Source organism: Aspergillus melleus (genome assembly GCF_016097325.1).
Source record: "Aspergillus melleus strain CBS 546.65 chromosome Unknown contig1, whole genome shotgun sequence".
NCBI classification, from domain to species: domain Eukaryota; kingdom Fungi; phylum Ascomycota; class Eurotiomycetes; order Eurotiales; family Aspergillaceae; genus Aspergillus; species Aspergillus melleus.
The window spans coordinates 1739699-1762991 of record NW_025763370.1 but is presented as its reverse complement, the minus strand read 5'-3'; the positions used below and the strand labels follow the sequence as shown (position 1 = coordinate 1762991).

General features: G+C 53.2%; 8 protein-coding genes across 8 annotated transcripts; 3 read left to right on the top strand and 5 right to left on the bottom strand.

Annotated features, from left to right (window-relative positions):
- Window positions 1-2496: 2496 nt before the first annotated feature.
- Window positions 2497-3254, top strand: LDX57_000684 (uncharacterized protein; the record flags this gene model as incomplete). Its single annotated transcript, XM_046082329.1, has 3 exons — window positions 2497-2652; window positions 2724-2843; window positions 2907-3254. The coding sequence occupies 3 exons, from the start codon at window positions 2497-2499 to the stop codon at window positions 3252-3254; spliced, it is 624 nt and encodes a 207-aa protein (XP_045938286.1).
- Window positions 3255-3521: 267 nt separating this feature from the next.
- LDX57_000683 (U2 snRNP complex subunit MSL1) lies at window positions 3522-4236 on the bottom strand (the record flags this gene model as incomplete). The annotated part of the gene is made up of 3 exons (XM_046082328.1): window positions 3522-3821; window positions 3881-4094; window positions 4160-4236. The coding sequence occupies 3 exons, from the start codon at window positions 4234-4236 to the stop codon at window positions 3522-3524; spliced, it is 591 nt and encodes a 196-aa protein (XP_045938285.1).
- Window positions 4237-4540: 304 nt separating this feature from the next.
- On the top strand, window positions 4541-5851 carry arc1 (WD40 repeat domain-containing protein; the record flags this gene model as incomplete). The annotated part of the gene is made up of 4 exons (XM_046082327.1): window positions 4541-4763; window positions 4825-5411; window positions 5479-5719; window positions 5811-5851. 4 exons carry the CDS (start codon window positions 4541-4543, stop codon window positions 5849-5851), a joined length of 1092 nt encoding a protein of 363 aa, XP_045938284.1.
- Window positions 5852-6609: 758 nt separating this feature from the next.
- Window positions 6610-7889, top strand: LDX57_000681 (lipase family protein; the record flags this gene model as incomplete). Its single annotated transcript, XM_046082326.1, has 2 exons — window positions 6610-6864; window positions 6933-7889. The coding sequence occupies 2 exons, from the start codon at window positions 6610-6612 to the stop codon at window positions 7887-7889; spliced, it is 1212 nt and encodes a 403-aa protein (XP_045938283.1).
- Window positions 7890-8561: 672 nt separating this feature from the next.
- LDX57_000680 (WW domain protein) lies at window positions 8562-12325 on the bottom strand (the record flags this gene model as incomplete). Its single annotated transcript, XM_046082325.1, has 3 exons — window positions 8562-9107; window positions 9168-9774; window positions 9867-12325. 3 exons carry the CDS (start codon window positions 12323-12325, stop codon window positions 8562-8564), a joined length of 3612 nt encoding a protein of 1203 aa, XP_045938282.1.
- A 773-nt stretch (window positions 12326-13098) lies between these two features.
- LDX57_000679 (uncharacterized protein) lies at window positions 13099-14298 on the bottom strand (the record flags this gene model as incomplete). The annotated part of the gene is made up of 3 exons (XM_046082324.1): window positions 13099-13530; window positions 13589-14107; window positions 14179-14298. 3 exons carry the CDS (start codon window positions 14296-14298, stop codon window positions 13099-13101), a joined length of 1071 nt encoding a protein of 356 aa, XP_045938281.1.
- Window positions 14299-14377: 79 nt separating this feature from the next.
- On the bottom strand, window positions 14378-15125 carry LDX57_000678 (uncharacterized protein; the record flags this gene model as incomplete). The annotated part of the gene is made up of 2 exons (XM_046082323.1): window positions 14378-15018; window positions 15077-15125. The coding sequence occupies 2 exons, from the start codon at window positions 15123-15125 to the stop codon at window positions 14378-14380; spliced, it is 690 nt and encodes a 229-aa protein (XP_045938280.1).
- Window positions 15126-17261: 2136 nt separating this feature from the next.
- ECM29 (ECM29 family proteasome component) lies at window positions 17262-23196 on the bottom strand (the record flags this gene model as incomplete). The annotated part of the gene is made up of 3 exons (XM_046082322.1): window positions 18128-23196; window positions 17860-18059; window positions 17262-17802 (listed from the first exon to the last, which is right to left on the bottom strand). Exons 1-3 carry the CDS (start codon window positions 23042-23044, stop codon window positions 17262-17264), a joined length of 5658 nt encoding a protein of 1885 aa, XP_045938279.1. The 5' UTR covers window positions 23045-23196.
- Window positions 23197-23293: the final 97 nt, after the last annotated feature.

Sequence of the window (23293 nt, the reverse complement as noted above, 5' to 3'; positions counted from 1 at the left end):
CATGCCAGGGCGACAGTCTCCAGAAACGTCGACGTAGTTAGAAACGGATGCAGCACTTTCCGAGATTTGACGCTCGCCTAAGGTATCACTTGATCTTATGTGATGCATTACGTCAGAACAGGCCTCTGGAGTGCGACTGCGAGGTCCATTAAGCCGGGTCCGGTCGCTGGGGCATGGAGACGTGGAGGCGTTCACTACGCGCAGTGAACCTAGCTTGAGAGCCCCCAAATGCGTGTACTCAAAATCGTTTGGCGTCTGTGGTCGTAGTTGTGAGAGTGTAAGTTGATATCTCCAGTCGGTGTCTTGCAAGCTCGACGACGGCCGCTGAGATGGACGCAAGGTCTCATTGACGGTAGTGGATGTGGTCGCCGGCTCTTGTTTGATTGGTGAGGGGCATCGTCGAGCGGCATCTTTTGTTGATCGTCTGGTAGCAATTCCGGGCCTCGTTAAGAGGGAGCGTCGGCGGATCAAGGAAAACCCCTGGCTGTCAACGAGGAAATGAGTGTTGGAGGAGGTTGCTTCTTCGATACTGCTCGCGTTCACCGTACTCTTCGCTCTTCGTGGCGGCGATTGAACCGAGTAGGATCTTCTTGGTTGGCCTGGTGATGGCCAGTGTGAATTAGGCCCATTCAATACGAACGCAGGTTGGAAGGCAGGCTGCCGTTGAGGCTGAAACGAGGCCCGTCGTGATAGCGTGCCCGAGGTACTAAGACTGGAAGTCGGCGAAGGCTGGACGCGACAATCACTTGGCTCTTTGGCACTGGAGTTGCTCCGCTTTGTCTTGCTGGTTGACCTCCAAGGCGGATCAGATTGCAGCGAGGCAGAAGCAGACGAGTGCGATCTTCGCCCCTTGGGCTCCGAATCAGAAGAAGTAACCGGGATGGAAACCCCAGTCCACGGATTTTGCCAAGAGGAAGCTATCGGAGAGCTAGGGCTAAGGGGTTGTCGAGGCGAATTGGCCGAGAGCGAAGCAGGTTTGCTGTTAGCAGGCGGTTTGGAGAGCCGGTTTGAGCGGCGGCGCTTGTCTCTACTTTGAATAGAGAAGAAGCTTCCCATGACTTGAAGGCGAACTTGAAGCCCAAGCACAGCGCAAGACCTTAAGGCCACCACAGGCCGCTCATGGACGTTTTCCAATGGTGTTAACACTCAAATGGAATGTCGAGTAACGTCTTTGTGACCCGGACAAGTAGCTGGTGACCAAGCGAAGATCGCAAATGGAGAAAGATCCCACCCCCCCAAGCAGTGCGAGAAAATGAAAGAAAGGAAGGCAGAAAGACGGGCAATAAGGAGGAAGTAAAGGACGGTGAATTCGAATCTCACCCGCAGGAACAGATCGAGACGTAATGCAAGAGAGAGCTCCGAGGGAGAAGAGCGAGATCAGCGACGGTAGCAGCGGCGGATACCCAAAGGCTAATCACTCGACGAGAGATGCCATAAAAGACACGTTCGAGCTCAAGGGGACATGGGGGAAGCGCAACGGAAAACCCCAACTACATAAGAGAAGTGGGGGGAAGAGGAGGTAGGGAACAGAGGGCGAGACAGCCCAAGGCTTTGGCGGAGGATGCGACAGACAGCGCAGTGACGAATGCGTAGATGGGACGGAATTGGCACGAGCTGGAAGGCGATGGGGGGAGACCGACTGCGGTCGGGGGGCGAAGAAAGTTAAGATGGAAACCCGATTGACAAGGCCATTGTGGTGTAAGTGCCATGTAAAACAACCATCCGGGTGGATATCCACGACATCAAGGCCGAATGCGGACAGATCGAGCGTTACATAGTTTATGCAGGTTGAGACGCCCAAGAAGGAAATGAAAAAACAGCAAAAGATAGAAAAAGAAACGCGTAGCGAGACAGAAAGCAAGTCATCGAGTTGGGAAGAGAGAGAGAGAGAGGGAGAGGGAGATGGAGTGAAGTGGGTGGTTCTGAAAAAGAAAAAGCAAAAGAAAGGATGAAACGATGAGAAGGAAGAAGGACAACTCGTTAGGTACTTCCGTGTACCTCCTGGATACTCTGTATACACGGAGTACCTAGGTACCTACGGAGTACTGTACCTGTAAAGTACGGCTTGACCGGATCGGGACACGATTGGCGGGCTAGTCCGGAAGAGCACTAGCGGATCAACTAGTGGGTATTAGTACGGTACCTTACTTTGATGAATCACTACCTAACTATTGATTATTGAGGATTATCTATCAATCTATCGATCTATCTACGAAGTCTACGGAGTCTACTGAGTTTACCAAGTACTCTGTACTCACATGTAGCAGCCTACCTACTTAGTTACTACCTAGCAACTAGGAGGAAGGTAGTAATACGGAGTACTCCGACGGCTGCAAACGATCTCCATTCCGAGAACAGCTTAGTCTTTAGTGGGCCCGAATCGGTGTGGCAGCTGGCGGAGTCAGCGTCAATCGTCATGAATGCAACAATCTCCTGTCGGTCAAGTCAGTCTGGCTGTGTTTTACACCGCGTCTTCGTTCCCCCCACCCCGGTCGCATGGCTGCTCCGACCCTCCTCGCCTTTCCCTCCCTCTCGCCAGAGGAGTTTCAAGACGCCTGTCGCGCGTTTGTGGCCCGTGTTCACGCGGTGGGCACCTCAACCGTGGGGTGGTCGTCCATTCGGCTGACACAGCAGGTATCTCTCCTCAATGACGTGCGAGCAGTCGACCGCCGGTAATCCCTTGAACTTGGTCTTCCCCTCCATTCTAATTTGTCTATGCTCAGTCTGTCGGCCCGGTTCTCAAGATCTCGCGGAACATTGACCATGTCGGGTTGCGTCCATGCGACACCGCAAGCCCCGTAGATCCCGAGGAAACGCAACTGGAGGCTACCGAGGACGATCTTGTTCGTGACTTGTATCCCATTGCATTGCACACTCGGACTGTCTTTCTGATAATTATCCCACAGGAGGCCATCGTTCGCCCCCCCGATTCCAACGCCACTCTACAGGTAGATTATGAGATCCTCCTTTCCCCCACGTACCAAGTACCCGTTCTATACTTTATGCTGCGGCGGGGTAACCATCCCGGTCCGATGGAGATAGACGCAGTCTACCATTACCTCGTAGCGGACCAGTACAGAAAGGAGCTTCAAGCAGTCGGTGTCATGGGCGGCATTAGTCTTGGCGTAGGTGCAGCGGACAAATCCCCGAGAATCCCTACTCCCGTGTGCCAGAGCTCATATTTCCGTAGTACCACCCACAGTCCAATACCCCCGTTTTCTTCGTTCATCCATGCAACACGCCAGACGCAATGAGACAGATCGCGGGGCATCAGAACGTTACGCCCGAGACGTATCTCATTATCTGGTTTGGGCTGATAGGTAATCACCTGGGTCTCCATTTGCCAAGTGAGCTCCTTAGGAATAGAGAGCAATGAGCAAGCACAAATCCCTAGACATAGCATTGAGTGACTGAAGCAGACAACCTTAGGGAGTGGTCCCTCCCCTTCCTCCATTTCTCTCCCGTCCCTTTCCCGGGTTTACGTCGGCTCGGTGATCATAGTTCCCCATGATTGAGATAGCCTAATCTTCATCTGAGGAGGCTTCCATCGGGACATCGCTGTCCTCATCCATCGGCGCTTCTCCCCCGTCACTTTCCTCCTCGCGAGGCCGCTTGACTCCTTGGGTTGCCTGGGGTTCGCCGTTAACCTCCCCGGTAGGTTTCGGCGGTAGCGCCGCTGACCCCGGGGGTCCGCTGAAAATGGACTTCTGGAGATCCGAAGAGGCGGCTCCAGCTTGAGCTGCAGCACCCGAAGGTGCGATATTGTATGTTCCGCGGAGCCTGGCAATCACATCCGAAGTGCCCTTCGCATAAACGATTTTCTGTAGCTCCGGCATCAGTGGATGATCGCTGTGAACTTGGACCAAAGTGTGGCGCTTACCATTTGTCTGCCAAAGAATTCAAACCCCTGAAGCGCTCGCATTGCTTGCGTACTGGCCTGGACATCCTTGAACACGATATGAGCCTGTCCGCGCATCTTCTTGGTCTTCATGGCCACCACATCCAGAACGGTCCCGTAGGTAGAGAAAAGGGTATAGAGCGAGAGCCGTAGGTCATATTTGTGTAGCTTGTCTGGAAGATTGGTACAGTATAGTCTAAATATCTCGTCAGAATCTCCGATGCAATTTTTCTTCGACCGAGGGAAGGAAGGAGGACTGACGTTTGATTTGGGACACCGGAGGTAGCAGGTTTACTTTGCGTACCTCTACGCGTTGTAAGAGTGGCCGTTGAAGACATTGCTTTTGTGGGGAGGGTGTGGAGGTTTGGGAGTCGAGAGACGCAGGTGTTCTTTTCCCCGGGTCAAATGGAAGCTTCTCTCTCGCCTCGTTGCGCTCCTTGCCAAGGGCCCCGGGACGGTGTATCACGTGATACACCTATAGTATTAGCTGCCTCCCGCGTCATCGGTGGTCCCGCGGCCTTGGACTCCCCCCGTTCAGCACCTACCCAGTGATAAACTCTTGCAATCAAACCACCTCCTTTTCTACTCCCATTCTTCCCTCCTGAACGGTAGTAGAGAGCTGCTCCTACCGATTACGTTACAATGCCTGCCCCGGAAGTCCACCATCTGTTTCACAACCCAATCGCCGACCACTCCTTTTCGTCGGATAAGAACACCTTAGCGGTTGCGCGGGACAGCAATGTGGAGCTCTATCAGAGAGCAGGGAACAAATTCTCCTTGACCGATGAGTTGAAGGGCCATGAGAAAATTGTCACGGGCGTTGACATCGCCCCTAACAGTGGCCGCATCGTTACTTGCTCGCAGGGTTAGTCCCACGTACGGAGTAGACCCCGAAGCGCAGCTGCCTAGCTTACCTCTGCATCTAGACCGTAACGCTTACGTTTGGGAACGAACGGCCTCGGGCTGGAAGCCGACGCTGGTTCTTCTTCGAATCAACCGGGCCGCGACCTTCGTGCGGTGGTCTCCTAATGAGCAGAAATTCGCTGTCGGCTCGGGGGCCCGCGTGATTGCGGTATGCTATTTCGAGGAGGAAAACGACTGGTGGATTTCCAAGCACCTGAAGAAGCCTATTCGAAGCACCATCACAACGTTGGCCTGGCACCCGAACTCCGTTCTGCTCGCTGCCGGATCCACCGACTCGCACGCCCGGGTTCTCTCTAGTTACATCAAGGGCGTTGACACGCGGCCCGAACCCAGTGCTTGGGGAGAGCGTCTCCCGTTCAACACTATCTGTGGCGAATTCTTGAACGACTCCGCGGGATGGATTCACGGAGTGTGCTTTTCCCCAAGTGGAAATGCTCTTGCTTTCACCGGGCACGACAGCAGCGTGACGGTTGTCTACCCCAGTGCACCGGAGCAACCCCCGCGGGCCATGTTGAACATCACCACCCGCCTCTTGCCATTCAACAGCTTAATCTGGAATGGAGAGGAAGAGATCATTGCTGCGGGTCACGTAAGACTCCCTTGTTCAGTTTGTCGATGGCATTGTTTGCACACCTTACTAACGTCCCTGGCCCCAGGATTGCGAGCCGTACCGTTTCCGTGGTAATGAGAGTGGATGGCAGTTTGTTGGAACCATTGAAAACAAGGCAGGATCCGGCGCCGGGAGCGTCCGGGAGGAGTCGGCCCTGAACATGTTCCGCCAGATGGACCTTAAGGGACAGGCCCAAGTTGACACGCAGCTCAAATCGGTTCACCAGAACACCATTAGCACTGTCAGGGTCTACGAAGAAGTCGGCGGGGCCGTCCGAAAGTTTAGCAGTAAGTCAGCCCCTCCTCGCATCTTGCTGTACTGGCCATCTTATTTTTGGAGCCAGCAAGGAATGACTTTGGGCTAACTGTTGGAACACAGCCAGCGGAGTTGACGGACGGGTGGTTGTTTGGACCATCTAACGGAGTACTTCAGGTAGTTTCCGACACCATGTGTTATGTCTGTTGTAACTCAACGCAACCAACTCTAAACCAACATTTTAGAACCCACCCGTTAGTATTATGAGCAGTAGCGTAATACTTCTGGAATTTAAGCGACTTACAAATGGGGGATTTGATTTATAGTGACTATGTCTCGGGGTCGCAGTCACTGTGTGTCCAGAGACCCTTACAATTGTCACTGTATTTGAACCACCGTTAGCACACAGAACTTGATAAGACCCATAGCATGCAATAATGGGTGAAGAATAAATCAATTCCGGCATTTCGGATAAGCATACCTGCTAGCATACGGGGTAGTGTGCCCATTTTCCTGTTATTCCCCTGAAGACCAAACAGAGAGGCCAATACAGACGGGGGAAACTCCCACACGCTTTCTCTATCTGGAAGAGTTGGCCGGTGGACTAATGGTTGCAGAGATATAGCCCCTGTTTGTATACTATTGTGCATATATAGTGCACGTCAGAGTAGAATGCAATCCGCATGAGAAATGGAATTTAAGAGAGTCTAGGTACGGAGTACTCCGTAGACAATACTAATTTAAATAGCCCTAAGCTGAAATAGTAGGCACATGTGACGCCAAGGCGGTTACCATCTTTGGAAACTCAACTTGCAGCATCACGAGCCCCTTCCACGCTCCCCAACGATCCCAAAGAACAGGGGAAAATAAGGTGAAGCGATGCCCACAATGCCGGTGAGAGGTCCTGGCTTCTACCACAACCATGGCTTTTGACCACCTCTGGACCCTCTTGTTTGCTTGGATATACCTCCCTTGGCTGTGTCGCTCCACTTCACTCCCCGATGCGCTCGATCATCCCGGGGAATTCAACCGCGTCGTTTCCCCCACCGTTTTCGCCTCCCTGGAAGAACTCGCACGTGTCGTTGACGTGTCCTACTGCGTTGGGAACACGGGGATACAGAAGCCTTTCGAATGTCTAAGCCACTGTGCTGAACTCCGCGGATTCGAGCTGATCGCCGTAAGTTTATGGGTCTACTTAACTTGACACGAGTGCTGAAAGATCTTTCCTCGTGCTCGTCCCGATAGTCGTGGAATACGGGACCTCTACTCTCCGATTCCTGTGGTTACGTTGCGCTCTCCCACGCCCCCTCGTCGAAACGCATTGTGGTGGCGTTCCGCGGCACCTACTCCGTGGCCAACACCATCGTCGACTTATCGGCGTACCCGCAGGCCTACGTTCCCTACGATGCCGGAGATGGACGTGGAGGAGGCGAGCAGCCCCCGCGCTGTCGGAATTGCACGGTGCACGCTGGATTCATGACCTCGTGGCAGAACACTCGCGCGACCGTCCTGCGGCACGTCGCCGCCGCTAGAGAGCAATTCCCGGAGTACGAGCTGGTCCTGGTCGGCCACTCGCTTGGCGGGGCGGTTGCCGCGCTGGCCGGGCTCGAGATGCGACTCCGCGGGTGGGACCCGCAGGTGACCACCTTTGGGGAGCCGAAGGTCGGGAACGGGGACTTTGTCCGCTTCCTCGACGCCGCTTTTGGCTTCCACGACGACGCCGACGAACGGGGGTCTGATGATCGACGATGGCGGTTTCGCAGAGTTACCCACGCGCGTGATCCCGTGCCTCTCCTACCTCTGGCGAAATGGGGGTACGAGATGCACGCTGGGGAGATGTTTATCTCCAAGGTGGACCTGTCGCCGTCGCCGTCGGATGTGGCACTCTGCAAGGGCCGCAATGATAGTCGGTGTATATCCGGATCACAGGCTGCTCAGGAATTCGCGCTACGTGAAGTGAGGTCCCTTCTCATGGAGGGCCAACGACAGCCGGACTGGTGGTATCCGGCCGGCCAGGCAGTGTTGAGACCGCCGACCCCAGGATCTCAGCAACATCAGGAACCGCAGCAGTCACGATTCCATTGGCCGTGGGACCGTGTCCCCGTCAGGTATCGGCTATGGGAGCTGTTCTTCGCCCATCGGGACTATTTCTGGCGCCTGGGCCTTTGCGTTCCCGGTGGGGATCCGACGGGGAAGGGATAGGACCGAGACTCCATGGTGACCTCTCTGTTGTTTGCTCCCGGCGAAGTACCCCATTTTAATTGACTGACCCGTGAATCACGTAGCATGCGCCATGATGTAGCAGGAGGACAGTAAAGAGTTCCCTTTATCCTTCTTTCGCGATCAGCATATGCTGTACGAGTACATCATCCTGGAATCCACCCGCATCATGTTGTGGCCGTGAAAGCAAGGCATGGGCTGCATGAATAGAATCCCAATTCAGCTTTGGGTCTGGAAACGAATGCAAGGACGTTTCTCCATTAAACTGTGCGGTTGCAGATACTATGTATGTACTTACCATAGCCTAACTGGCGGTGTCGATGCATTAGTCAAGTTTGTTCAAGTAACTACGTGGGCGAGCGCGCTTAGTCTCAATGCTGCAATCATACTACTCGTAGGTAAAATTCAACCCATGGGCGATGAGCCTAAGAACTGAAATCAATGAAGCTATGTAGCTAATGTCCATCTCCCCAAAAGCTGTACGTGCAGAAAAGAAGGAAAGAAAGAAAGCAAGAAAAAGATAAACCTCAACTACAGAGGTATGAAGAATGCAGGCAAGAACAAGCAAAGGAAAAAAAACAAGACTGGAGATCGGATTCAGGGAAAGAGGATGAAGAGAGGATGATGATCGAAACGGTGATTCCCTCGGCCATTTCATTTGCCGTGGTCCAGGTTGGGAACAATGACCGGACCGTACTTGACTACGGTGCCGTACGTGCCTTCGCCTTGAATCATAAAATCGACGGCAAGGTTAAGCTTACGGCCCCCAAGTCTGACTGCGTGCTGGTTATACGTCGGGTTGACGGCATCGGGATCGTAAGCCACTATGGCAGCGTAATTTCGACGACCCATCAGTTTCCGGTGCTCCCGAGATTGACCGTTCACGTCAGATTGAAATATCTCCATCATATCCTCCTTCGTATCGGTAGGCTGTGAAGGCGTAGAGCGGTGGCCATTGGCAGGAACGTAGAGAGGTTTATTGCTGCCGTGGAGGAGCTTGATGATGTACGAAGGGGGAGGGCTGTTCACCACGGCCGAGGAGATGATTTGATACATCGTCTTATGGTCGGAGGGATGCGCAGGGTCGTGCACCAAACCCGCGCCGCAGACGTTAACCGCGCCGGAGAGGAAGGTCATGCGCAGGGCCTTCTGATGTGCAATTCCCTGTAGAGTGCGGATGAAGTAGGTCCGCTCAAGGTCCTGTACAAAGAGATCAGTAAGAATGATGACAGGTCGGCCGAAGAGGTGGGATCTACGTACCTTGGATTCATGCGTCCACTGATCTCGAAGCTCGTCAAGCATGTCGAATTCGCCAAACGGGCTCAGAATACCCCCCATGAGCCCGGACTTCCCCACGGCACGCTTGACCGAATCGAATCCCGAGCCGACCATATCCTTTGCGCCGACCACACCGGCCACAGAACTGGTTACCTTCCCAAGGACATTATAGGCCCCCGTAACCGCCCGCTTGCCGGTAGCAACTGTATGGGCGATATGCTCGGCCGTCTCCAACCGGGGATAGACGATAGGCAGCGAGATCATCCACAGACAATGTTGTACGGATGGTGGTAGCATTGCGACCTTGGGAAATATGCCTTGGTACGTGGGTCCGGCCACAACCTGGTGAGGGTTTCTTTCTGATCGACAATCGAGACCGACAACGACCACTGCCGGCCCGAGATACTTGACAAAATGCCAGCCAGTTCCGGTTATGGTGAACAAGTCGGTGTCTGTACTGACATTGCGGAGCAGCTCCAACGTCGTATGATGTTGAAAGAGGAGATACATTTCTATTCCAATTCGACCTATATTCTTGAACATATTTGAGAATTGCATGTGCTCGGGATAGGACCCAAACCCATCAAATCTGATTTTGGGAAGCCAGCATTAGCCTCGGGTTTATGAGGTTAAAGTTGGGTAAGAAAATCAGGAGAAAGGAGAAAAGAGAGGGGCGCTTACATGTCGTGATCATCGATTTGGCAGACATAAGGAATCTGTGCGAAAGATTCTCTCAGGTATGGCTGGTCAAAGTGGCTCGTGTAGTAATGGAAGTACGCATGAGAAACATCTTCCTCGTGGGCAGCAGTCCAAGGCGCATTTTTCCTGGCTTCCTTGCCCTTGATTGTAAGCCACTGTTTGAGTGATGGTATCTCCTTCCACATCCGATCTGCATAGATCTGGCCTCCTAGGGAAAGTTGTGTGTGAAAACCACCAATCTCAATGTGTTTCTGCATGATGTCTTTCCACATCAAACCTGCTCCACCCAGGCGGGACCGCTCATTTGCATTTACGTTGAGCGAGAAGTCATTTCCAGATGTTGTGATCAAACGCCAGTTAGTCTCATATCGTCCCGCCACCAGAAACTCGTAGCGGGTACACCCCAGGTGGGAGGTAATGGCGTAGGTCCACTTAGCAGGGCCCGAATCGTCCATCTGACAGTCAACGTCATACTTGTAAAAGGTCCACCGCTGATGGACGGAAATGGCAAGTGGCTTCAATTGCCGGGGATTGGGAGAAAGATCAACACTTTGGTGCATGTGAATTGTTGGCGGCTGCCCTGCATCGGTGACCAGCAAAATCGAACCGAGCCAAACACCACGCTCCACGTCCATATTCGTATAGCGAAGGTATGGGCCAAAATATACGCCATTGGTCGGAGCTACCTTATACAAATCGACACCGCTGCTTGGGGGTGGACCAGTAAACCCGGCCACTACGGGCGATTGCAAGCTCTCGTATCCGGGGGTCATAGGGAGACCAGGAGATGTCAGAGGCTTGCCAAAGGCCGACAGGCCGGGCGACGTTAGAGGATGACTGCTGTAAACGCTTGCAGTCGGGGACAACGGCGTCTCATTTAGGTTCAGTGGCGTGGGACCTTTGGGGAATTCCCACTGGGTTGATTGCGTAGGAAGATGGATGTAGTAGTACTGTCCCGAGTTAGGATCCAAGTGGGCAATCCACCCCTCCGGAAGAGGTGGCGGTGATGCTGGTGGGATTCCTGAAGGCGTCGGCAATGCATTGACTTGGGTCTGCTGAATCGCCGATTGATGACCATTCTGTGCCCCCTGCGGTTCCTGCGCAATATCGTTTGTGGGTGATTGTCCGGGCGGCTGCTGTTGTCGCAGCTCATTGGCAAAAGCAGGGTGATCCTGCGCCGAAGAGAGCGGGGCGGGAGTAGGAGCTGGAACCTCTCCGGGAGTCATCGTTGCAGGATGTACTGCGGACGGGACTGGCTGGCCGGTCGGCGCAGGTACACGGTTACGGTGCTTTTCGTTCGGGTACCCCTGGGCGACGGCTGGTCCGGACACACTTGAGTAGGCAGGAGGAGGGGAGGAACTGATGCGCATCCGCTCCAGGTCTTGCTCCAGAGCGTTAGGGGGGATTCTTGAGGGATGTTGGGCCGCGGGGGCCTGCGAGGGGGTTGCAGCTGGCTGAGGCGTATAGGAGTGGGCTGGAGGATTCTCCGTAGAGACGACCTCAGCACCCTGATAGACGGTTGGCGGTCCATGCGGCTGGGACCCAGGCTGCTCTGTAGGCGTCCATGGCCTCTGAAATGGTGGTTGGGTCCTGGGTTGCTGGCCTGCATACTGTTCTGCTCTGCTTTGAGCGGCAGCACTCTGAGCCTGCAACCCAGACAGCGTCGACGTACCTGCGATGCCGGAGGCTGCATATCGCGCTTCGATGTCGGATACCGGTTGTTGTCCGGGCTCGTAGATAGGTGTTTCCGGCGGCGGTGGCGATCCTCTCTGGGCGCGCGTCGTCGAGGTCGACGCCGTCGAACTGATTCGATTTATGGCGCTGTTCGGAGGTTGCAGATTCTGTGCCGGTGATGGTCTGATTGAGTGTCCGGGCAAAGCCTCCGGCTCAGGAGGCGGCCAATACGCCTGTCGGTAATCTTGGTAGGCCTCTCTATCGCTCCGATTCCCGTTCACGTTTCCGTTCACGGGAGGAGGCGGTACTTGGGCCCGGTGGTGGTAACTCCTGCTGAACAATCCTTCTCTGTCGGGTGGTGCATCTCCTGCGGGGGACTCTGGCAACGGCTTCGGCGCATTTCCGCGTCGCTCAGCCAGGGTTACCTGCTTAGGCTCGCGGCCGTCTCTCGGTCGCAACGCTGCCGGATGTTCGGGCTTTGGTGTGCCGGAGCCAGCCGGCATCGCCGTTATGTTGTTCACCGGCGTGGAGGAGCCGCCCAGCCACCCACTCTCGGCCGTCGGGCTTGGGCTGTGCCTTTGCTGGGACCGCAGTCGGTCATCCGGGTAAGGAAGAGGCGCACTTTGCGGGGCGGGTGACGGTGTGTCTCTTTTGCTGATCCGTAGCGGTCCAACAACGGGCGATTCGACAGGTGGTCTCCCCGAGGAGCTACCGAGAAATAATTCCTCCTGCGAACGACTGCCCTGACGACTGCCGCTAGGATCCATCTTAGGGCCTGGTCTAGTCGAGTGAAGAGGGAAGATGATACGGTTAGCAAAGAGGGAGAAACAGAGCAAAGATTCACGACGGCAACAGGCACTGCGTGACCATAGGCTGGCCCCCCGACTAGGAAACGAGCGACGAGGGAAGGAGGGAGGGAGGGGAGGGCAAGGTGAACGAACAGATGCGGGGAGTCTTAATTACTCCGTAAGTGATTGATGCGCAGAAATGGTAGTTCCAAGGTAAGCAGAGCAGGACACGGCAGGACAGGAAGCCAGAGGAAGATTTAAAAGGACTCCCAGCCTTCGCCGAAGGACACACAGTCAAGTTCAGGAGAAGGAGGAGGAGGGAAAGAAGGCCTTCGTCGCGTCGTCACATCCTATGGCATGGCATCCTCATCCCACTCCCGATTAGCCGCCGGGCCTGGTGCAGTACTAGACGCTTCTCCATCATCATTGGCTCAACAGCGACCCGACGGACTTGGCGCCACTGTTGGAGGGGCAGATAGACGGACGGCGAATGAGAGAAATTCGCTGCCTGGAGCGAGATGTGATGAAATGATATTGACGGCGATGGCAGCAGAAGATAAGATGGTGGATCAGAAAAGGATCGGCCCGCCGGCGGAAGACCAAAGAAGAGGAAGTCACGTCTCGCTGCCTGAGGCCACTGTGCGCTCACCCTAACTATTTCATGACTCGCTCCTTGATTCGTTTACATATACACGTTATTTACACATGTCTTCATTATATATGGTTTCCATAGATCCCCATGTCCTCGCTATTCATTCGTAATGGGCCCCGGCACCCCCTCGCTCTGTCAGCAGCTCAATCCAGTTGACCGACGGGGCCTCTCCAGGCCCGTTTCGAATTTGCTGCATCTGTTGCTCGTACACCAACTGCAGTTGATGACAGGTTGAGGATGCATGGTACCCCAGCTCTTCTTCCTCCAGGCTTGAAAGCAACTCCCATGCCCGTATCTTGAGCCCACTGGACGTCACCGCGGTGCCCGCTAGAAAGACAGGAAAGATAATGATATGCCGATGATTTTCTTGGGCCCCATGACCCAGATCCTCGGCCAGCTCAAGCACCATGGCTGCGTGGTGTTGTATCTCCCCTTGCTCATCCTTGATGGCCGATAAGTCTGCTGCAAGGCGCTGCTCGGGCCAAAGGCCGACAAAGGAGAAAAGGAAGGAGGCGTGGAATAGTAATAGGGTCTGATTTCATATGATGTCAGCTCTAGAAATCACGCACTCAACAAAATGCTAGGCCTACCTGTTGCAGGAGATATTGCAGTTGCTTTCGGAGAAGATGGCGGTTATCTATCAAAAAGCGCATTTCAGGGGAAAACCAAAGACCGCGGAGTTGGCTGCGCAGCTCCTCGGCACCTTGTCGTGCGCTCAAATGCGTGTTCGGGTAAGACACCGTGTGGTTTCTTAAATCGGTGGCAAAGAGCCCCGATCGGACGGTGAGCGCCAGGACTTCACGGTGCAAGCAAGATATCATGAATAAATTGTCCCGCTCTTCGGGATAGAGCAAGCATGAAGTCTCGGAGAAACTAGGACAGAAGAAGGAGTCTGCGCCGGGAAGTAAGTGACCTTCGATGGCTGCTTTGGCAAACTCTCCCGTCCCCGTACCGCCGAGAAGGCTGTATGCATCAATATAGAAAACCCACCAGAGTATGAAAGGATACCTTTCAATCCCGTAGGTTGACTGCCGTAAATGTACTATGTGTAGCAAGCGCGATGTGACGTAGGACCGTACATGCAACCCGTCGAGATTGGCCGCTGCAACCTATTCACCAGAAAGTCAGTTCGTCCGCGAAAGTCGGCCCGCTTATCAGTGGCAATTTCCTAGGGCCTAACCTCATAGACAAGTAGCAGAAAATGCGTAAGCAAAACCTCGTCCGACAAGAGATCGTCATCTCCAGAGGGTTCGGCTTGTACGGCAGCCAAGGCTGGGTGGTAATACTGCGAGGCGTCCATATTGTGGCCATTGCCTTGACGGGACAAGCTAAGTGCAGATATCGCTAACATTGCGTAGTATAGCTGCCGGCGTGACCCATTAGACCTTTGTGCAGCACAGCGGTATAGACAGAGTTCCACGTACACGAGAGGACCTCGTCGCTTCTTGCTCGAAAACTTCCCAGCCTAACCTGTAACTGCCGCTCGGACAATCAATCATGGTCGTCTCGGGAATCAATTGAGCCCACACCACGTCACGGAAATGTCGAAATAATAAACCATCACTATTCTCGGGCTCTGGCCACGCCTGTAGATTGTCATGCGCAATGGCCTGGACGCTTGACGTGGTGGATGGGGTCCGGATTGAAGAGCTCTGAGAGTCAGAGTCCAGGGGCTGCGCCGAGCATTTGCGGTTGGCAGGCGATGGTCTTCGCGTATCTCGGAAGGTTTTTAAAATCACCACATTTGGGTCGTCTCCAGCGGAGATAAGGCATGCTTGGCTCGTTTCGTCGTTGATGAGAAGAGGATACGACACCTGATCACCTATGTCCTTTTCAAGAGTGCCCTCCGTGTACTCCGGGAGATCAGCGAAACTCCCTGGGACCACGATAACATGATACGTCCCCGGAATAGAAGCTTCTGCTTTTCTTTCCCGATCCTCATCCGAGGTGAGCAGTTCAAACGAGGGCAAGTGATCACCTGAATCGACCATGGGGCTTTTATGAGTGCGGGGTACGTCGGCTGTCAACGCATGCATGAGCATTGAGTACGGCCAACCAGGAGCAAAATGGATACCCACCATCCCACACTATGTTACCTGCTGTCTCGACTTCCGACATTCGCTCCATGATTCGGCGCGTATCGTCGCGAAAGCACAGACGCGGTCGATAGTCGCAACTGTGACCCAACCGGGTACATTGCTAATGTACCGGTCAGTGAACGACCCTGGGCGTTTGTCGACAACGAGAGGACAGGTCTATTAATACATTACATTGAGGGTGACTTTCATCACATTTAACTGTTGGCTGATTAGATGACTGCAGAGAGAGGGAAGGAAATGAACAAGGCTATCATACCTTTGCGGCTCTACCATGACAAACAGGCAAGTTAGCACGCTGCAGGTCATCGAACGACGTCGTTTCGGAGAGAATGACTAGCTCACTCTGCAAGTCCTAAAAAGAGAGAAAACCAGGGATCAGCGTCAGATGTATAGGTGTTTCCCACCGACTACCGACTGATGAAACATACCAGCAACCAGTTCTTGACCGCGGCGGGAATCGTACGCGGGGTCGAGAAACCTTTGTTCGCGCGGGATCCGGGAGACTAAGACTAAAGCTTGTTGTATCATCTTTAGGGGCAATAATCGGCAACCAGAGCGGCCGCTTTCTTGACGAACTGCCCCTTCGCGTAGATTTGACCAAACTAACGATCGGCATGATCGTTATCGGCCTTCCTCTGTAGATTTAATTAGCATGAGATTTCGTAGAAGTATGAAGACGATGGATCTCTCTTACTAGGCCTGATGATTCTAAGTTCGGATATAACGTGATATCCACGATAGGTACGGTTGGTTTCGTCTGACAAGAAAATAGTAGATAAGGTAGGCTTCAAAAAGTAGGAGGGCACTCGAGAGAGGGAGGAGAGACTTATAAAGAACGATGAGGCGGGAAAAGATTAAGACGAAAATAGTGGGATATACATTTCTAGCAGCTAAAGGAGGCGCAGGCGTCACAAAAAAAAAGGATAGAAGGGTTAGGGGAAAAAAGAAAATAAAAAATGCGGATGAGAAGAGACAGGGGAAGAAATCTATATACGGATACAAGTACCGGGGGGCACCCAGTTTCCCCAGGAGGAAGAGGAGAGATTTTTCCCTTGAACGATGAAAGAAATACCAAAAAGAAAAATAAATTAAAATAAAATAAAGTAAAATAAAGTAAAGTCAAAAGCGAGAGCGGGAAAAGGGTGTTCGCGCCAACAGTTCAGCTCGCCCTTGTCGCTGGTGGCGGTCGTTCAGGTACCTTAAGGCACGAAACGGTGAAGGCGACACAAGCGAATCGGGAGATGGAGCGCAACTTCCATTTGGGCCGTTCACCGTTTCCAGGTTGTTTGCCCCTCGGAGGGAGGAGGGAAGAAGGGGAAGGGGGGGATTAGCTTGACACTGTTCGTTGTCTGCGAAGATGGTGTACGGGGTAGATACAACGATGATCATCAACCTGGCCAGGAGTAGTGACTATACAGATAATAATTATCAGGCGATGCAGATGCCAACCATGTGGGAGGGATCGGGAGTCCCCGAGGCCAGCGGAAGAAAAGGGTGTGGGAGATGGATGGTAGGAAATGATGACTGCAGAAGTGCAGAAAGTGCAGAAATGCATCTCTTGAGTCTTGACTGGGCAGGTTTCTGGGGCCCTGGTCAGGTGACTGGCCGTCGGGTCCGAGGCATCTTGACTAGTACCACTCGGTAGTAGTGGAGGTGCTTATTGCTGACTCGCTAACCATCGAACTAGTTACTTTTAAGGTCCCGGACTATCGCACGCTAATCCCCTCCAGTCACGCCGTCCATGGCAGACTCGCCTGGACCGGTCTGGCCTCCTCAACCCTATCTGCTGCTCGACAGACACACTTCTCATCCATTATGAGGCTAGCTAGGCGGAGCTCGACTTTCCGATGCTCGACCGGCCACCCCGTGTCGATGTGTGTTTGCGCACCGCCAATGAAAACCCCCTCAACTTCTAGTCTCTTGCACCCTTCGACCCCTGTCGAATAACTCGCAGTCGCCTTCCGGGTTCCTGACAATCGCCACGTTGCATTTGATTGGGTTTCTTATTCCCCTCCCCGCCAGCTGTACTCTGCTTCGCCCCTCCTCTCTCTCTCTCTCTCTCTCTCTCTCTCCCCCCTCACTTTCTCTCTTCGGATAGAAAGTTGGCTGGCCCTAGTCTTCACTCTTCACTCCTCCCCGCAACGCGGATAACCCCGCTTAGACCTCATGGCGACACGAGTTTCCGCAGTGTCTGATCTAATATTTGCTGCACCGGTCCAGATCTTTCCGCCCCCCTCCAACCCTTGAGCAGTTCCGGGAGGGCTGTATTGACCTCCTGCCCGGTCTTTTGACTGAAAGTAACATACGAGGCTGCTGCTTGCGCCCGCCCCATGCGGATGGCTTCGGCCGATACATCTATCTCGCAGGACAACATCTCCTCCGCTAGCACTGCTAGCGATTCTCGTAATTCGCGCGGATGCGATGGCTCTCCTGCATCTGCTGGAGCCCATTCTTCTAACCGATTGAACAACATGCGGAGCTGCTCATACAACGTGACCTGCACGTTTCTACCGCCACCGCGGACCACTCGGTGAAGAAGCGTCTTGGTTTGCAGCAAATGTCCGGTGGTGCCTTTGATTCGGGTCAGTGCACCGTCGTGAAGGCAGCTGTACAGAGACTTACTTTCTGTAGGTCCACGGGATGCTGGATTGAAGCATTGTAGAAGGCATTTCACACAAGCCGCAAGTGTATTATCGGTGGTTTGCCTTGGAGCATGTTAGTAAGTAAGAGACAAAATACAGGCTGAAGCACTCCAAACGTACTTGGACTTTTGTCCATTTCCGGAATCAATATCCATCGAATCCTCTTCATCCTCTAGCTCACCCACTACTTGAGAAACGATGCTTATGGCATCCGGCATCAGGTCGAGATCTTTGCGTGCCTGAGCGACTCCGCCCAAGGCGACCAGCGCGTACGGGCGATACGTAGGGTTTTTGCGCTTTGCCTCACGAACTACTATGGCCTGAGGGTAATTCATTAGTACTGAAACGAGGTTGTAAAGAGGTGGGATTAATTTCAAAATCAACACACCTTCATCGCGTCACCTAGCTGGGGCTCCTCCTGCCAGAGTTTCGCTACCTGACCCGCAAACTTCACGAATGCTTTTAACACGGTCTCTTTCCCTTCCCACGTTTTGCCAGTCATTGCTTTTTCCAAGACGGGCCACAGATGCTTACCCGTGGCGATGTCGACCTCGGGGTCTAGTGCCATGATAGCGTTTGCGAATCCCAGTGCCGCCGTATGCTTGATAGCCCAGCGGGGCGAGTCCAGGTTCTCTAAAACTAGAGCAGTGATTTCTTTGAGGTACAGTGATACGGCACGGTTCCCGCCCACGTTGTCCTGCCATGTTTTCTCAAAGACCTCTCGGACATGGCCATCACTATCGTACTTCGCAACGAATATGAACGGCAAGACGGTGGCAGCAAAAGCCATAAACTTATCATTAGACAGCTTGGATGCCGAGTGAAGAATCTCCGCCGAGATGATGCGCGGATTGACGTCTTCGGCGCTTAGGTACAGATTCTTAGCATGCTCCATCGTCTTGAGAATGCGATCATCGGAAGCCAGTCGTAGAAGGTAGCCGATGGATGTGCAGTAGGACGCACTGACGGTGTCATTGCGATCGACCACGTATTTTCCAAGAAGCTGAACAAAGCGGTCCGCATAGGGACGGAAGACCGCCGGCTTCATGCTGAGCAGAACCAAAACACGGCTGCAGCCTACCTTGGAGGGAAGACCAACGGCCGATCGAAGCACACCTTCGAGTTTGGCCGCAAACTCTTTCATACTAGCTTCGTCCAACGTATCAATGAGGTATCGTTCAATCACTTCCATCATCGGAGATGTGCGAATACTGGAGAGCCTCATTTTGTCGATATCCTGACCACTCAATCCGTATTTTTCTGCATTGAGATGGACGTAATTGACTGCCTGCGGCTCCAGCGAGCTCAGAGAATTCAGGAACTGTTCCATGATCTGCGGCACAAATGGGCGCAATGGCCCACCGGGACTTTTCTTGATCATCTGGACCAAAGCGCCGATCGCAAACGCTTGGACTTCCTGGACGCCGGATTCCATGCCCTTGTCACTCAACAAGAAGGGGATTACGCTTTCTAGCATCTTGCTCGACCTTTTGACGTTCGATTCACCTGTCTCCAGCGTACGAAGAACTGCGTTCGTGATCGTTTGACAGAGCTTCAGAGCGGCCGCCCGAACGGACTCCTTGATATCGTCTACCAGTTTAAAGGCCTTGCTGAAGATCTCATCCGTGTACCTGGCGTAGCTATCCGGCTGTCGACCCTGAAGCAAGTCCGCTATAGCGGCACAACTTGCCTGCCGCACTCGCCATTCCCGCCCCGCCATCATGCTCTTGAGTAGATCTCCAATGATTTCATCGAAATGGGTGTTGATCAACTCCGTCGGCTCTTTGACCAGGGCTTGCCATATTGTGTTCATTGACCGCTGCACGTTCGGATTGGGGTCGAACCTATAACGGAACAGTTTCGGATAGATCTTGGGATTGCTGGCTAGATACCCGCTAGCACTAGAATCCGAAAAGATACTGCTGATTCCCAGCTTGCTGAACGCTGCACGGTTGGTCCAGAGGGCATTGTTTGAGGCCAATGACATGAATCGATACACGAGCGAGGGGTCGCCGGCTTCGGCGGCAAGGTTCATGATGTCCTTGTAAGTATTGACCGAAGAGCCACCCCCGGTGGGAAGAGATCCTGGTTCAAAGAGTTCGGTCTCTTCATTGACCCTCCCACCCCTCAAGCTGGAGCTATTCGCTGTGAAGGATTCTACCAGGTCGCGCACCAAGTCATCCTTGAGCGCCTGGTCCCCAATCTCATACACGAGACTCAAGCCTTGAGCTCCCGTTTCCTGGACCACCTCATCGCGATCGCCTAGCAGGTTCGAAAATGTTTCTTGGCACTTGCGCAGTCTGATTTGCATTTCCTGTATATGGCCACAGTTTTTCACTAGGCATAACAACCAAATCGCAGATGCCTTTCGGAGAGCTGGCTTCGACGCCCCACAGTCATTAATAATTTTGTCGCACATGGTAGCAAGAATGACACCGGAGATCGAGGATACGGGCGTTTGTTCATCAACATCAAATTCGGTAGCCAGTGATCTAGACTTCCATCCGACAGCAGCGCCACTCAGTGCCTCACCGACGGTAAAATGTACCTCGGGACTGCGAATCTCGTGCAGGCCATAGAGTGCGTCCAGCGATTCCTGTAACGAGGATTCCATATCGCTGTTTCCAGAGAATGTCAGAGATAACAGACCCATGGAAATGATAGCTGCCTCGCTTTCGGCCTTCGCATCTAGGGCTATCTTGCCCTTGATTGACTTCCACGCATCACCAGAAAGCCTTGTAGGCGGCAATATTCCAGAAAGAGCGAGTTGTCCAACAGAAACCTGCGCAGATCGTCGGAGCAGAGAGTCCCTGGCAGTCTCGATTATATCGAAAACGGTACTGATAAAACGATTTGCCGGCTCTTCGGGGATTCTGTGTCGCATATTTCGAAAAGCAAGTCGGCTGAATACATACGACAAGGCAAGAATTGCCCCTCGGCTTTTGAGGGCGAGCTCGCCAATCGCATCCTTCCACATAGCGACAGAGCTTGACAGCTCGGTAACTAGAGCTGCCAGATCATTCTCGCTAAACGAGGGATGAGAGGCCAAGATTCCGAGGGCGTGTGCCGCTACATCCTGTCTTCCCTGGTCGTTGCTGTAAAGAGGGCCTTTCAATGACAGTGTTTGGGGAACCAGCGCCTCGACTATGTCATTTGAAACCAGCGAACAGATACTGACAAACTGCTGGCCACATTGCAGCCGACCTTCCGAGCTCTCGCCCACAAGACCGGCCAAAGCACTCGATAGGAATAGCAGGACGGCTCCTTTGTCTGAGACCTGTATGTGCTTTCTTACAGCTGACCGTGCTTGTTCATCGGTCGAAAGTAGCACATCAAGCTTGACATCCCAGTCTTGCTCAATGCTTGCCGCGATATTGGATTTGGAGAAGGCTTCCCAGAGTAGGATTTCGCGCAGGAACGTAACAGCAGGGGCAAATGCTTTTTTATAGGGCCCTGAGAGGATTTCCGTCGCAGAGAGCCCAGGTACTCCGGCTGAGGCCTCAGAGCCAAACAGAAAGCGTGTCACCTCGGAAAAGCTGGGGAAATTGAACCACAAAGCTCGCGAGTCATCCGTCACTGACGCGAACCACTTCTTGTCCTTGCCAGGGTTCAAAAGGCGGTACCAGTAAGGATGCAATCCCTTTTTCCCTTCCTCGATGACCTCGTGGCGCCTTTCTGACCCTTGTGCGACAGCGATGAGGTCAATCCAACGAGCGACGACATCTCCATATGGCAGAAATCTATTGGAAAAGCGCACGGCTGCATACTGAGGACTCCTGACTATTCTGAACCCCGTCATCGAATCGTCGTCTCCTGGGTGATTCCCCATCTGGTGAATAAGGAATGGCCGTAGATGGTCTTGAAATTCTTTATCCCAGTTATCAACTGATGAGTTGAGAATACTTCCCAGAGCTTGTTCGATGCTCACGAAAATCTGAGAGCTGGAGTCATCGGAGCTCAGAGACGTGAATAGCCATCTGATGAGGTCATAGCCCGATATCGCCTCATCTTCATCCCGCACCTGGAAATCCACTTTTGGGACCATGACTCCGATGCTCTCGTAGGCAAGGCCCCGTAGACTCAAATCGCTTGCCGGGAGCCTCTGCCCACTTGCGCCGGGGCTTGGCCACCCTTGAGACTCGATAAAATCCTTCAGACCTGCTATTACCTTAGGCGCCATGCGTTTGAGTTCGGATGAGGAGCCCATGCGCACCACCCATGTCGTGAAGGTAAATATTTGTGTGCGCAACTTCGAGGCTTGCAATCCTTGCGAAGTCCTTGCAGCGTCGGAGAGCAGACCTTCTTCAATCAATCGAATGACTTTGTCGGTATCCACTGTAGCCCGCATCGATTTGCCCAGATACACCAGAATTTTGATCTGCAAGGCAGGTCGCGCTGGGAGCGCGCCATCGGGAGTGCCGGCCCCGAAGTACAGATCATACAGCTGCTGTACAACTTCTGGATTTTCAAGGTCCGGAATGAACCGCTTGATAATCTCTTCTGCTAGGTCTGATATACGGTTATTTGTATCTGCAGATGCAATCAAAGCCGGCAGAAAGCGCTCTGAGGGCGTGAAGGCTCCACTGGCGAGGAACCTCAACGCCGTCGCTTTAGTCTCGGTCAAATTTAGGCCATTGGGCAAAGATTGACTCCAAGTTTCTGTCACAGGCGCGCCTTTGTTGAGAAATGTGTACTCTGCGGGAGAAAGCCCCGGACAAGTGGGCGCATTCTTCTCCGCGGGGGTGAGGACGAGTAATTTCCCAAACCAAGAGGCTAAGAAGCGGGTATCCTGATCGGAAAGACCCAGGTGAGACTTCAACTGCACATCATCTTTACTATCTTTCGCGGGTAGTTTTAGCAACGGTAGGAGCCGAAGGACGAGATTGAACACGACGGCAGCCTGATCGATCGACGTCCCAATCTCGGAGACTCCCTGAAGCAATGGAACCAAAATTTCAATTCTGGCATCGGACCCCAATCGATCTAGACCTTGTTGAATATAAATCAAGTCAAAGTGTCTGATTAGGGGGGACTTTTGTTCCTTGAACTGCTTCAATAAAGCTGACACGGGCAGCTTGATCGATGGGGACTGCGCTCTAGTATTGATATGCTGGCAAACCGCAATTACCTTGTTGCGCACCGCAAGACTCTCGGAGCCCAGTTTCAGCAGTAGAGGTGCCAGATACGTTTTGAGTAGTGTACTTAGTTTCTCATCCGTTTCTGCCAGAGCGATTCTGAGTTCGACTTTAGATATCAAGCTCAGCTCGCGGGCCTCGGCATTCGCTGACGTGGTCTCCGATGCCATGGTGGGAATTAATGAGTAAATGGAGGAGGACGGATGTCTTCACACATTGAAGACAAGGGATTCAGGGAGATCAAGATAGAAAGGTTCAGAGAGACGAGTAGCTTGAACCCCACGGCCGTTGCTCTAGGCAGAGACACCCACGTCAGTTGCGGTCCTGAGGCTCCCCATAACAAAGCTACTATCCCGATTGGGATAGTCTGGATTAGTCACTGAGCTGAGGTCAGCAATTTCTACACTAGTCCAAACGAA